The 14,561-nt window shown below is 41.8% G+C and overlaps 1 protein-coding gene across 2 annotated transcripts in view; it reads right to left on the bottom strand.

The window, feature by feature from the left end:
• Positions 1-131: 131 nt before the first annotated feature.
• The window catches only part of TXLNG (taxilin gamma), a 52,471-nt gene continuing 38,041 nt past the window's right edge, over positions 132-14,561 (bottom strand). For both annotated transcript variants that reach the window (XM_023633837.2, XM_070257696.1), the window contains exons 7-10: positions 13,810-13,884; positions 6,802-6,894; positions 4,625-4,720; positions 132-3,613 (exon numbers count right to left, since the gene is read on the bottom strand). In XM_023633837.2, the coding sequence (XP_023489605.1) occupies positions 3,311-3,613; positions 4,625-4,720; positions 6,802-6,894; positions 13,810-13,884 (567 nt within the window). In that variant the 3' untranslated portion in view covers positions 132-3,310. The remainder of the gene's footprint in view (positions 3,614-4,624; positions 4,721-6,801; positions 6,895-13,809; positions 13,885-14,561) is intronic.

Genomic DNA, 14,561 nt, shown 5'->3' with positions numbered 1-14,561 from the left:
ACACTCATCCCTTCTTTCTTAAATCATACAAGAACCTTCTGAGGCCCAAAAAACCAACTATCTACAACTATCTTTGGACTTGATTTATACAATTAAGGTCACATGGGTAACAAAAGAATACACAGAAGCTGTTAAATTTATCATACATATTTACTTAATCTATACAGAATCGAGTAGATAAAATCAGATTCACATTAGTGAAAAATCTCTACAAAATGTCTTTGAAAAGCAAAACAAGACTGCCTCTTAACAATTCGTATCCTCATGAAAGACGTGGGCTGTAAAAATAAAGCAGTGTGTTTAGCACAAACTAGAAGATATCTGCATCATTTTTTTCACAGTTATTTCCATCTACAGTCTGAAAGAGGTAGATTTTTCTGCAACACCTGAGAATTGAATTGTGATAACCAGGTGTAATAAAGGCAGTTGCATAACATAACTAAACAATACTGGTCTCAAGACTGAGAAACGTACTCCTACAAGTCTGAGGATGAAATGGTCCATTATCCAAGACCCAAGTTTTCTCTCCTCCTGGAGTCTACTGCCACTATAAATAATACACATCAAGATTCCATGATGGTGCAACAAATGCAATTGAAGTGAATTCGACATTTAAACCTTTTCTGGGCCAGCCTAGTAGCATTACAGTGTTCTAGAATGTGGTAGATACAGGGCGCGCTACAAAGCCACAACACTGGGCTGGTGAGGTGATTGCTTTAGGAGGGTGTCCACAGAGGGTCCCGTTTGTTTTCATTCACAGGGTAATGGGAGGAAAGATTCTGAAAGGACACCAAACGCATCCCACACAGAATCTATATCCTTTAAACACCATGATAGCATCTAGCTAAAAATACACAGTAAGCCAAAAGCAGCAGGCCAAGTACTGTTAATCACATTGCTTTATAAAGCCCTTGAAAATATGCAACATGTCCCAGATTTACAATCTTCCACGCAGGACAAGCACCACAAAGAAACGTGGTGGGCTACACAGACGGCTGAATAAAATGTTACGAGCTGTACGTCCAGCAGAGTTCTTGTGAAATGTAATCATTAGGACTAATTTTACCGTAGATTATACTTTTGATATATACCTTCATTTCCTCTCGGGGAAATGAGTCCAGTATTTCACTTAGTAGTGGAAGTGGGTAGTTCTAAGAGGTTGTTGGAGGAGAGTATGTTTTTGCTTCCGACTCATTTTGACACAGTAATTACATAACCTACTTTGCGGATTTCCTTTCCTCCACTGTCTGGCCCCTTGATTAACATGACTGATGGTGGAAGCTTAGATATAATAATCCTCCACTCCAGGTGCTGTTTCTTATCTATTGGACAACTTTCAATTCTTTTCACCCCAGTTTAGCCCATGAATGTGACAGGACTTTACAAATAAAACTTTAACAGAGAAAAAACCTTTTTAACTGGACAGAACAGTTTATTCAGCCCAGTAAGCTATTTAAGAAGTGTCAGTTTGATAGTTTTGCTCAGTGGAATGTGCTAGCATCAGTTCTAGTAGAGCCATTTTATTTCATAAAGTATTTCAATGCAAATTGTACCACGGAGAAAGTCAAAACTCATCAGTGCAGCCTGATTAACCATTTGCATAACTTAGCCACATTCAACATGATGAACAAATGAAAGTACGAATCCAGAAGTGATGTGCTTAATTGCCAAAGTTGCCCCATTCCGAGTGTAGAGACTTTGATAATACTGATTTTTTTCTTTAAAAAAAGTAGCTAAGAAAGAGACTGAAAGCATCAGGAAGAGGTACTACTTAACTCTGCCAAGTTGCCCTCAAATTAAAAATCTTGGTTCCACTCTTTCCGTTTTGGAAATGAAATCCGTTTCCGTTAGCATGATCCATAATTAAAATGCCCTTTTAAAAAACCTGGAGAACTGGGGCTGGCCCCGTGACCCAGTGGTTAAGTTCGTGGGCTCCGCTGCAGGCGGCCCAGTGTTTCGTTGGTTCGAATCCTGGGCGCGGACATGGCACTGCTCATCAAACCACGCTGAGGCAGCGTCCCACATGCCACAACTAGAAGGACCCACAACGAAGAATATACAACTATGTACCGGGGGGCTTTGGGGAGAAAGAGGAAAAAAATAAAATCTTTAAAAAAAAAAAAAAACCTGGAGAACTTTGTTGGTGGGACTCGGAAGAGGTGAACACCAACTTTCAAGCCAGACCGGAGCGCAGGGACCTCTGCTTAGTGAAAGCCACACACGAACTGACCCACATTGTCTTATGCTGACAGAACTGAGCGGCGACAGGTTCCCGTGGAAAAGTGGGGCATGGGCACCCAAATCCTGGATTGAAAACCAACCCCACCAGCCTCCCCAGTAAGCATCCAGGTGGTCCAAAGTCACACACTGGTTCTACCCAACCAGAAACCACAGCAGCATGACTGGTTGTAGTCACATGAACGTTAGGCCTGTCTGTCCAGTGATTTACCTTTGCTTACAAGTGACACCTTTATGTACATATTCTGCCAAAACTTTGAAGAATTCAAGGCTTGTGACCATCTCAATTTGTCAAGTGATATAAATATTATCAAAAAGCTAACATGAGGGGCTGGCCCCGTGGCCGAGTGGTTGGGTTCGCGCGCTCCGCTGCAGGCGGCCCAGTGTTTCGTTGGTTCGAATCCTGGGTGCGGACATGGCACTGCTCATCAGACCACGCTGAGGCGGCGTCCCACATGCCACAACTAGAAGGACCCACAATAAAGAATATACAACTATGTACCGGGGGGCTTTGGGGCGGGGGGGGGGGGAATAAAATCTTTAAAAAAAAAAAAAAAGCTAATATGAATCAAATATGCTATGCTTGTTTCTGACCCTAGAATTTTACTTTTACTTTGCATTTAAATGAACTATTAGACAAAAAACTAATCATCTTGCTATTTTTTTTTTGTTTGAATAATGGGGGGGCCAGGGCGTTTAAATGAGTATTATTTTCACATTAAGGAACCGTTATCAGAACAAAGCTCCCTTGTAATGGTCGGCCCTATCTTGAGTGAAATTTTCATTAGGCTAATTCTGTGCAAGGAGTAGGGAAGCAAGGACAAGGCAGTGACCACATGCATTCCAATGAAGGGGGACGAGGCAGATGTGCAACACAGCTGAGGAATTTGTATCGAGTAAAACTATTCAGAACTGCTAAGCAGCCTCCTGTACCACATAAGTCCAGTAGTTCTAAGAAAATACAGATATGGTAGAAAAAGTAAGAAAATTTTCACCACAAAACCAATAGTTACTACTAACAGAGAAAGTTATACACAAAATATAGCTCTCAGTACAGTGCTCACGCTTCATCTCAGTCAACTGACTCGATGCCCGGCCCGGTGCCCAGGGACGCGGCCTGGAGCACAGCCTCCAGCGGGGCTCGGAGCGCCCTGGCGGAGGCAGTGTTCAGCTCCCCGGGAGAGGCCAGGGCGGCGCACGGCTGGATCCCGGGCGGGGCTAGGTCCGCCCCCGCCACCCTCCCCGAGGCCTGCTCCTTCAGGACCTCCACCTTCTCGTTGAGCTCATTCCTTTCCGTCTGAAGAGCCCTGCACAGCTTCTCTAACCGTTCCAGTTTTATTTGAAAGGCCTTGTATTCTTTATCTCGGACAGTTTTCTGCAAGATTAAAAAGAAAAAATTATGTGACCTTGCTGAATACGAATCAGGTTCCTGGATACAAACAACTTTTCCTGAGCCATACTGGAAACTACTTGTTTAATCGCCTGTCGAACATGTTCCATTTCTTCCAACACCTCCTAAGGGTCTAGCTGGCTGCAGTTGTGCGCACGTCTATGGACACCACGTAATTTCCAACGCAACTAACACTGTCCCCACAGTGACAGGATCAAATTCCCTCCTTGTTGTTTTTCTTAAAAACCATAACCACTTTGTAAAACATTTTGTACTGATGAAATACTAAGGAAATTCAAGATACTCATCACAAAGACTAGCAGATAGAAAATTAAGGGCCTGATAAAAAATGGAAAAGGACTCATTTCTACAGAAATTCTGTTTTACCAAATTTTAGATAAGAACAATATTCAAGGTGTGAAACTTGAGTTTGCAAACAATACATTTCGGCTTTCTAAGACTAGCAAAAAGTACTCTGCTGCCGTTGTGAAGAGACTTGAGGCAAAAAGGCAGGCACCTGAGTGGCTCGCCTGTGCGCCCTCACTGGGCAGTCGATCGGTGAGGCGGGGCGCTGCACCAGCGGTGGCAGCGCCACCTGCACGCTTGTTAGAAAGGCAGTCTCCAACCCCACGCCAGACCTAGTGCATCAAACTCGGGGCAGGGGTGCTTAGCAATCCTGGTCTTATGGAGCTGGAGTTTGATGCAAGCTCAAGCTTGAGAAACTGCTGCTGGAGAAGGATGCAAAATCCAGATGCTTTACAGCCATCTCCAACACATGCCTGGGTAGCAGGAACCTGGACACCTCAGCAGGGACCCCGCACCATCAATGCAACTTACTGCCAGGAAAGCCAGAGTCTCCTTAGCAATCCCCCGCCCCCAGCTCTGGCCGGAGTCCTCAGCGATTGCGGTAGTGTCACAACTCCCGTCCCCTGCCCTGTTCAGTGCCTGAACTTCAGGAGTCCCCATGACACACGGCAACCGAGGGAACCCCCTCACCTCCTCAGCCATCTGCAGAAGTGCCTTGTTATTGTTTTCCCATTTGGTCCGCCATATTATTGTTTCTTTTTCCAGTTTCTTAATTTTCTTTGTCATCTGTGAATCAACACAATTACAAGTTTAAATTATAAGTTCCACTTGTTACCTCTACGCCCTGGCCCACCACAAAGCAGTCTGAATGTTCCTCCTGCCCCCTGCCCTGCCCATGCCTCGCTCAGCAGACAGCTGTGCCTGTGAGGAGCAGAGCTTATCCCAAAGCTCCTGGGCGGCAGCAGCAGGGACCGAAGTCGGGGCTTCCTATTATGAGAAAAACAGATGCCATCTCATGGATTTCAGAAGCGGCAGCACATGGAGGAAACTGTCAGACAGCACACCCTGAACTCTCAGGTAAGGCTGGAGTGCATCTTCCATTCCAGCCGAGGGGAGCAAGAGACAAGCCCTCCTTCTGCCCAAGTTGCAGGGAAAAATGCCCATGTTCTTGACTCTTCTGCCCATTAAACGAATTCATGTGATTGTTGGGAAGATGGAGGTTTTCAGCCCCGCCAGCGATTAAGAACTGGTACTCTACCACAACCTCCGAGACCACATCAGTCTCAGAAGTAGAGGCAGTGTAATTTAGGTGAGACTCCCGCGACCAAGAAAAGGGAATAGTACTAAGTCCTTAGCTTTGGTCATCCTCACAACTCATAAGACTTCATATTTTGCTGAAGATAAAAGGGGTCCAAAAATAAGGGGAATGCTCTATGCTATAAGAATCCAGTTTTCAGAAATTCAGAAGGAAATTTATCTCTGCTTGTCAATGAGCCCCGTTTTCAAGATTCCTTTATGCACTGTCGACTGTGCCCCAGCTCTGAGCCCAGCTGGGGCACTTAGCCAGGCGCTGTAAAGGGAAACAAGGGTAAGACAGAGCCAGTGTGCTGTGCTATGGGTAATCACCCACAAACCACACCACAAGACAGAGTGGGACAAAGGCCGTGGGAAGAGTTCATGGAAGGATCTGGGTTGAGTGCTGACCGAAGTGATCTCTGTAGCCACTAGCAGAGAGGACCGTGTTCTAGTCCAGAGGAGTCTCCAGGATGGTGAACTGGGGAATCCCTGTCTCCAACTCTGTTCAGCCTCAACAGCGCACGTGTGCTGGAGCCCAGCGAAGGTGTTCACTGTGCACGAGGGTTCCCCGACCGGAGCCTCAGCTGAGAGGACCGGCAGGCAGAACCAATCTGCTGCTCACTGAATTCTCCAGATTACTGGGTCTAAAAATACCTGAAGGTGGTAATTTGAGCACTTAACATGGCCAAGAGCTGTCTGAAATACTCTATTTTGTTATTTTTTACGAGGAAGGAACAGAAAGACACAGAAAGGTTAAACAGTTTGTCCATGGTCACACGTTATATGATGCAACTGGGATATTACCCCAGAGCACACACTCCCGGCCACTACGTAAGATCTAGTCAGTCATGACCACCATCTAGTGAATACTTACCAAGGGCCAGACACTGCTGTACTTCTCCCCAGCCCACCAGCATGTTTAACAAGCCCCCATTTTAATGGGCTATGCCAAGTAAAATGAGGATGAATGGATGGATAGATGCATGCAGATGTATGTACTTTGATTCTTGGCTTGTCATCAAGGATATCTTTTTCCTTAACGTAAACAGAAAAATGAAACACAAGCCAAAGAAGTGGTTTGGTTGAGGGAGAAAGAATTCAGTGGGAGTACAGTTAAGAGAAAAAGAAAAGCTAAAAAAGACAAACACCTATATATATATATATATATAAACCAACTAAAATATGTAATTACTGTCCCAGGCTTGGGTGTCTTTAAATAATTTAATCTTCAAGGACACAGAGCTTCATGAAAGGGGGGGAGGGAACCACCTGAAGTGAATAAAACAAAAGACACAACAAGCAAAACAGAAACCACTTTATTTCTAACAACAAATTGTATTTAATAGAAGAATTCACTTTACTAAGGATGGAATTTTAAGAGCATTAGGTCACCAGCTATGTGAGATACACTGAGGGCAAAATGACCAAATATGATGCCACTGGAAGACCAGAAAAGATGACATGCAGACAGTACCATACCAACACGAACTCACCCAAGGAGTGAGCATGCTTCAATAGCTTCTTACATAAATTCCCTTTTAGGTAACACTCTACTAAAAATATGCAAATACCTTTTCCATTTCCTGCCGGAAGGTTGTAAACAGTTCATTGCTTTTTGCCATGGTAGTCTGGAATTCTTCAAACTTATCCATATAAAGAGAAAGCTACAGAGAAAAAGTATGAAATATTCTGAGCTCCAGGCAAACAATTTAAAATCCCAAGACTTTCAATAAGAACATAATATAGTTAAACATTAGTTGGTTGTTATAAGCAACAGAAACAACAAATGCACACCCGACCTTTGGCAAGCATGCACAGATGGCTGAAGTTCTAATAACCCACTGAAAGGCAAGGAAACCAAGGACATTTTGCTGACTTACCCATCTTTAGATGTATTTAAAATGTACAAATATTTCCCAGCTCCATTCCACCAACTGTATAAAAACTGAAAGGCAGGATAGAGCTGTAAATTTCATACCATTAATCCTTTATGAACTACACCCTCTCCTTTATTTGAAAAATTGTCCTTGGAAGAAGACCATTCTTTTAGAATACTATCTGCATAGTTCTTAGCTTGCTATCTCTTTCCTTAACATAGGCAGGAAAATGAAAGAGAAGCCAAAGAATCGGTTTTGTTGGAGGAGAAAGAATTCAGTGGGAGTAAGGTTAAGAAAAAAAGAAAAGCTAAAAGAGGTAGAAACTGATTTGTCTTTTAACTCCTTCCCTAAAGAAATTTCTATTCTAGCTGAGAAAATAATGCTAACCGACAAGCCAGGCAAAATACAGAACATGGAGTCACCTTGTTTTCCCCCGCTAGAATGGTTCAGAGATGTCAGGGGGAGACACACCAGGGGTCAGAATAGAACAGTTAGGGAAAAGTTTATGTGGGCGGGGCCTGAGCTGGGCTCAAGGGTAGGCTGAATTATTTCATTTTTAGACCAGGAGGGGACCCTTTAGAGCCCATCTAACGTAATTACATTATTTTCAGGATGAGGAAACAGGCCCAGAGGAATAAAGCATTTTGCTCAAGATCACACAATACACATAAGGAAAGAAGAGAAGAATAAAAGATCACCAGAGGCCAAGAAATAGCATAAGTGATGCCTTTCCACTTCCACTAGTGTTGTATGAGGAATACTCAACAGACCCACATCGGGAGGGGGTCGGACAGGACATGATGGAACCAGCCCATCCACAGTCCTCGGGTGGGATGGGCCACGTGGGAAGCACTTCTATTGGAAGCAAGCTCTGCTGCAGCACGTGGGAGGGAGAAGGAGGCTGAGAGCAGTGTTACCAGTGACAACAGGCTAGAAGAGCCAACTGTAAGAGAGCCAAAGCACGCCTGCAGAAAAGGTGAGGGCAAGGGCGAGGAGGAGCAGAAACCCAGGGGCAAACGAGAGAAGAACGCAGAGGACTTAGGAGCTGCCTGCAGAGGGGCACACCCTGACGGCGCCTGAGGCTGCTGGCCTGGAGTCGGGAACAATGATGGTGCTCAGGCAGAATCAAGGAGCAGCTGTGGCACTTGAGAGCGATTAGAAGCTGGGGCAGTTTTAGCATGGTCCATCTTTACTGAAGATGGAACATCCAGGTAGACTGTCCCATCTGAGAGTTCATGCTGGCCCACACTGTTCATAAGCAGCAACTACCCTCACACCTGGACTGATGTGGCTGGATTACAAAACATGGGTCAAGACACACCAGTAAGACCATGAGATCATCAACAAATCCTGGAAACTGACATGGTAAGAGAACAGAATGAGACCAACTCTTGGGAAAGACATGCATATTTAGGGGGCAGGAAAAGGAAGAAGTGACAGCAAAGGAAATAAACTGATGATCAGATGACATGACCCAGGGTGACAGAGATGACAGACAAACCGAAGTTGCACTGATAATGACAATGAATCGGAGCTGCCTGTGAGGTTGGTAGAAGGGCCCTCTGGTGGCTCACACTGAAGAGTAAGCCATGACTCCCACATTAAAGTCCATCTTCCAAAGCCATATACTGTTGGCCCTCCGTATTGGCGGATGTGAAACCCGCGGATATGCAGGGCCAATTGTATTCACTGCACTATGCCATCTTATATAAGGGATTTGAGCATCCACAGATTTTGGAATCCAGAGGGTTCCTGGAACAAATCCCCATTGGATACCGAGGGACAACTGTATAGACTTTTTATACCTTTTCCACATGGATACTCTTCTCCATTTATATGGACAACTGAATTTATAGGGCTAATAAGGGGCTCAAATTTCCTAAAAGCATTCTAGCACAAGGATAACTTATGGTTGAAAGTTCAAAAGACTTCTTGAATTTTCATTCTAAGTTAGGCTAGCTTTATAGGAAATGAGTACCACCACATTGTAAAAATGTGCCCAAAGACAAATAGCACTTCAAAGAAGTGCTCATAAAGAATTAGGCCAGCCTCCAATAGGCACATGAAAAGATGCTCATCATCAGGGAAATGCAAATCAAAACTACACTAAGATATCACCTTACACCCGTTAGAATGACAAAAATATCTAAAACTAATAGTAACAAATGTTGGAGAGGTTGTGGAGAAAAAGGAACCCTCATACACTGCTGGTGGGAATGCAAACTGGTGCAGCCACTATGGAAAACAGTATGGAGATTCCTCAAAAAATTAAAAATAGAACTACCATACGATCCAGCCATCCCACTACTGGGTATTTATCCAAAGAGCTTGAAGTCAGCAATCCCAAAAGTCCTATGCACCCCAATGTTCATTGCAGCATCATTTACAATAGCCAAGACATGGAAGCAACCTAAGTGCCCACCAACAGACGAATGGATAAAGAAGATGTGGTACATATATACGATGGAATACTACTTAGCTGTAAAACAGAACAAAATCATTCCATTTGCAATAACATGGATGGACCTTGAGGGAATTATGTTAAGTGAAATAAGCCAGCGAGAGAAGGATAATCTGTGTATGACTCCACTCATATGAGGAATTTAAAATTATGGACTAAGAACAGTTTAGTGGATACCAGGGGAAAGGTGGGGTGGGGGTAGGTACAAAGGGTGAAGTGGTGCACCTACAACACGAATGACAAACATTAATGTACAACTGAAATTTCACAAGATTGTAACCTATCATTAACTCAATAAAAAAAAAAAGAAAAAAGAAAAAAAAATATTATTAAAAAAAAAAATTAGGGGCTGGCCCCGTGGCCGAGTGGTTAAGTTCGCGCGCTCCGCTGCAGGCAGCCCAGTGTTTCGTTGGTTCGAATCCTGGGCGCGGACATGGCACTGCTCATCATACCACGCTGGGGCAGCGTCCCACATGCCACAATTAGAAGAACCCACAACGAAGAATATACAACTATGTACCGGGGGGCTTTGGGGAGAAAAAGGAAATAATAAAATCTTTAAAAAAGAAAAAAAAAAAAATTAGGCCAGCCTCCAAATATCAGTGCATTTTAGAACTAATTTAGAATCCTTATATTAAAGAAACTTATCATATAATAAACTTTGAAAATGAATAATATTTTTCAAAAGAAAGTAATCTAATAAACTCAAAAAGGGTGGATTATAGGTACAAATGCCTAACTTCATCTATACATAAAAACATGGGAAGTCCTTTCTTTACTTTTTCTTTGAGTGGGGAGGCAGCATCTGCCACCTTTACTCCACAAAAGGCAACCACAGAGAAAGATTGCATTAGGACAAACTTAAGAGGTCTGAATTGAAAAGTAGGAAGGCAACAAAGAGAAGCCAGACCCAGATGGCTTCATGGGGTGGATTCTACCAATAGTCAAAGAAGAATTAATGCCAATTCTTCTCAAACTCTTCCAAAAAACTGAAGAGGAGGGAACACTCCCAAACTCATTCTACAAGGCCAGCATTACCCTGATACCAAAGCCAGATAAAGATACTATAAGAAAACTACAGGGCAACATCCCTGATGAATACAGACATAAAAATTCTCAACAAAATACTAGCAAACTGAATTCAATAGCACTTTAAAAGGATCACACGCCATGATCAAATGGGATCCATCCCTGGAATGCAAAGATGGTTCAACATATGCAAATCAGTAAGTGTAATACACCACATTAATAGAATAGATGACAAGAATCATATGATCATCTCAACAGATGCAGACAAGGCATTTAACAAAATCCAACAATTGTTCAAAAATGCTTAGCAACTTAGTTATAGAAGGAACATACTTTAATATAATAAAGGCCATATACAACAGACCCACAGCTAACATCATACTCAACAGTGAAAGTTCCCTCTAAGATCAGGAACAAAACAAGGGTGGCCACTCTAACCACTTCTCTTCAGCACAGTACTGGAATTCCTAGCCAGAGCAATTAAGCAAGAAAAAGAAATAAAAGCCATCTAAATCAGAAAGGAAGAAGTAAAACTGCCTCTATTTGCTGATGACATGATCTTATATATAGGAAATCCTGAAGACTTCACCAAAAAACTGTTGGAACAAATTCAGTAAAGTTTCAGGACACAAAATCAACATACAGAAATCAGTTGCGTTTCTATACACTAACAACAAAATATCTGAAAAAGAAATAAATAAAACAATCCTATTTACAATAGCATCAAAAGCAATAAAGAACTTAGGAATAAATTTAACCAAGGAAATGAATGATCTCTACACTGGAAACTATAAGAACTGATGAAAGAAATTGAAGACAAAAAAAATGAGTGGAAAGATATCTCATGTTCATGGATCAGAAGAGTTAATATTGTTAAAATGTCCATCTATATATTCAATGCAATCTCTATCAAATCCCAATGGTATTTTTCACAGAACTAGAAAAAAAATCTTAAAATTTATATAGAACCACAAAAGAGCCTGAATAGCCAAAGCAATCTTGAGAAAGAACAAAGCTGGAGGTGCTATGCTCCCTGATTTCAAACCATACTACAAAGTTAAAGTAATCAAAACAGTATGCTGCTGGCATAAAAAGAGACATAGATCAATGGAATAGAATTGAGAGCCCAAAAATAAATCCACACAAATATGGTTAAATAATATTTGACAAGGGAGCCAAGAATATTCAATGGGAAAAGGACAATCACTTCAATAAATGATGCTGGGAAAACTGGATAACTACATGCTGAAGAATGAAAATTGGACCCCTATCTTACAGCACTCACAAAAATTAACCTGAAATGTATTATGGATTTAAATTCAAGACCTAAAACTGTAAAACTCTTAGAAGAAAAGATAGGTAAAAAACTCCTTGACTGTGGTCTCAGCAATGATTTTTTGGATATGACACTAAAAGCACCAGCAACAAAAGCAAAAATCAAGAAGTGGGAGTACATCAAACTAAAAAGCTTCTGCACAGCAAAAGATACAATCAACAAAATGAAAAAGCAACCTACGGAATGGGAGAAAATATCTGCAAACCACACATCTGAAAAGGAGCTAATATCCAAAATATATAAGGAACTCATACAACTCAACAGCAAAAAACCAAACAATCCAATTAAAAAATGGGCAAAGGACCTGAACAGACATTTTTCCCAAGTTGACATACAAATGGCCAACAGGTACATGAAAAGACGCTCAACATCATTTATCACCAGGGAAATGCAAATCAAAACCACAAAGAGAAGTAACCTCACACTTGTTAGGATGATTATTATCAAAAAGACAAGAGATAACAAGTGTTGATGAGGATGTGGAGGAAAGGGAACTCTCGTGCACTGTTGGTGGGAATGGAAATTGGTGCAGCCACTGTGGAAAACAGTATGGAGGGTTCTCAAAAAATTAAAAATAGAACTATCATATGATCCAGCAATTCCATTTCTGGGAATATATCCAAAGGAAAGGAAATCACTATCTCAAAGAGATATCTGCACCCCTGTGTTCATTGCAGCATTATTCACAAAAGCCAAACATGGAAACAACCTAAGTGTTTATTGATGGATGAATGGATAAAGAAAATATGGTGTATGTATATTATCATATACATGGACTATTATCATGTGGACTATTATCAGCCACAAAAAAGAAGCAAATCTTGGGGCCGACCCAGTAGTGTAGTGCTTAATTTGCGCCCTCGCTTCAGTGGCCTGGGGTTTGTGAATTCGGATCTCAGGCGCAGACCTACACACCACTCATCAGTCATGCTGTGGTGGCATCCCACATGCAGAATAGAGGAAGACTGACACAGATGTTAGCTCAGGGACAATCTTCCTCAACAAAAAAAAAAAGAAGAAGAAGAAAATCTTCCCACTTGTGACAACATGGATGGACCTTTAGGGCATTACACTAAGTGAAATAAGTCAGAGAAAAACAAATACCATATGATCTCACTTACATGTGGAACTCATAGAAACAGAGTAAAATGGTGGTTGCCAAGGGCTAGGGGTTAGGGAAAATGGGGAGATGTTGGTCAAACGGCACAAACTTTCAGGTATAATGTGAAAAAGTTCCAGGGATCTGATGTACAGTACGGTGACTGTAGTTAATAATACTGTATTGGATACTTGAAAAAAAGAAAAGTAGGGAAAGCCCCCAATAAACACTCCCCTCCACAGCTCTAGCTGGGAGTGGAACTGTATGGTCAATAGGCAGTTTTTAAAATAGGTTATATGCTCATAACACAAAATTCTAAAGATTTTAGGTTAAACTATATGAAATTGCCATTTTGTAGGTCAAAGAAGTCAAGTATCAGCAATTTCATGTGGCTCGACAATACAAAAGAAGTAAAATCTGAAGATTTACCAATTTTTCTTTAGTTGAAAATTAGCTGACAAACATGGGAACAAACTGAGACGGGGGAAATACCTAGACTATTGGAAAGGGGACACAGCAGACAGAGTGACCAACCATCCCAGTCTGCCTGAGACCTAAGTGTTTCCTGGAACACGGGACTTTGTGAAAACCAGGAAAGTCCTAGGCAAATCAGGATGGGTCGGTCACCCTAAACAGAGAGAAAGACTCCAGCAGGGACGCGTGATCTACTCTCAGTTCTGGCTCCGGCTGCAGACACGCAAAAGCATCTTAAAGGTAGACGGCAAATGAAGCACAGACGTTTCTTACAAACCCTGCCATTCCCTGCTGTCCAGTTACCTGCTGTTTTAGCTGTACTTCTTGCTGTTTCATTTGTTCGTATTTGTGCCTCGATTCTGTTGCTTCTTTTAATAACTAGAAAACAGAAACAGTCTGGCAAAATACTAATAGTAATTACAAGTATGACTCCAATGTCAAATGACCAGATAGGCTTAATCCTTCCACTTATTCTTTTAGCAAGAACCACATGTCTATAGATGAAACAATGTTACATCAATTACCAATTACCTATATCTTCTATCTGTTTCACTTGTTAACACTTAAGAATGTAGAAATAATCTTTTATTGCTTAAGAAAAATACCCCGAAGGGCTAAAAATAGGTTTACAAAAGTCAGGGTAAATTGCTGTGTTTTAGATGAAAATAATTAGAAGTCTAATATTAGCAGAAAACATGGCTAGGAATCTTGACATTATCTGGGTGATTTAGAAAGCCCCTCTATTCCACAAGGGGCCAGATGACGCAGGGTGAAGGGTATGAAGCAAAGCCAGGAATTGAGGTCTGGTTTCTGATCACTTTTTAAAAAGCCGGGGAGAGGTGGATGGGAGTTTTAATTTAAATACTTGGGTTTTCAAGAAAATTATATAGTGAAGGTGCATAGTAGGCAGCTGTGAAATTCAGTCCCTGAAGTAAAATGGCACACACAGTCCAAATAAGCCTTGAAAAGTCCTTAAACCAACCAAAAAGCATACATGTGTAATGTACACACGTCCATGTGTATATATGAAATTTATACTCCAGCTTTGGAAATGA

This window comes from Equus caballus, chromosome X, assembly GCF_041296265.1.
Source record: "Equus caballus isolate H_3958 breed thoroughbred chromosome X, TB-T2T, whole genome shotgun sequence".
NCBI lineage: Eukaryota > Metazoa > Chordata > Mammalia > Perissodactyla > Equidae > Equus > Equus caballus.
The sequence above is the reverse complement of the archived record's forward strand: the minus strand, read 5'-3'. Positions and strand labels throughout refer to the sequence as shown.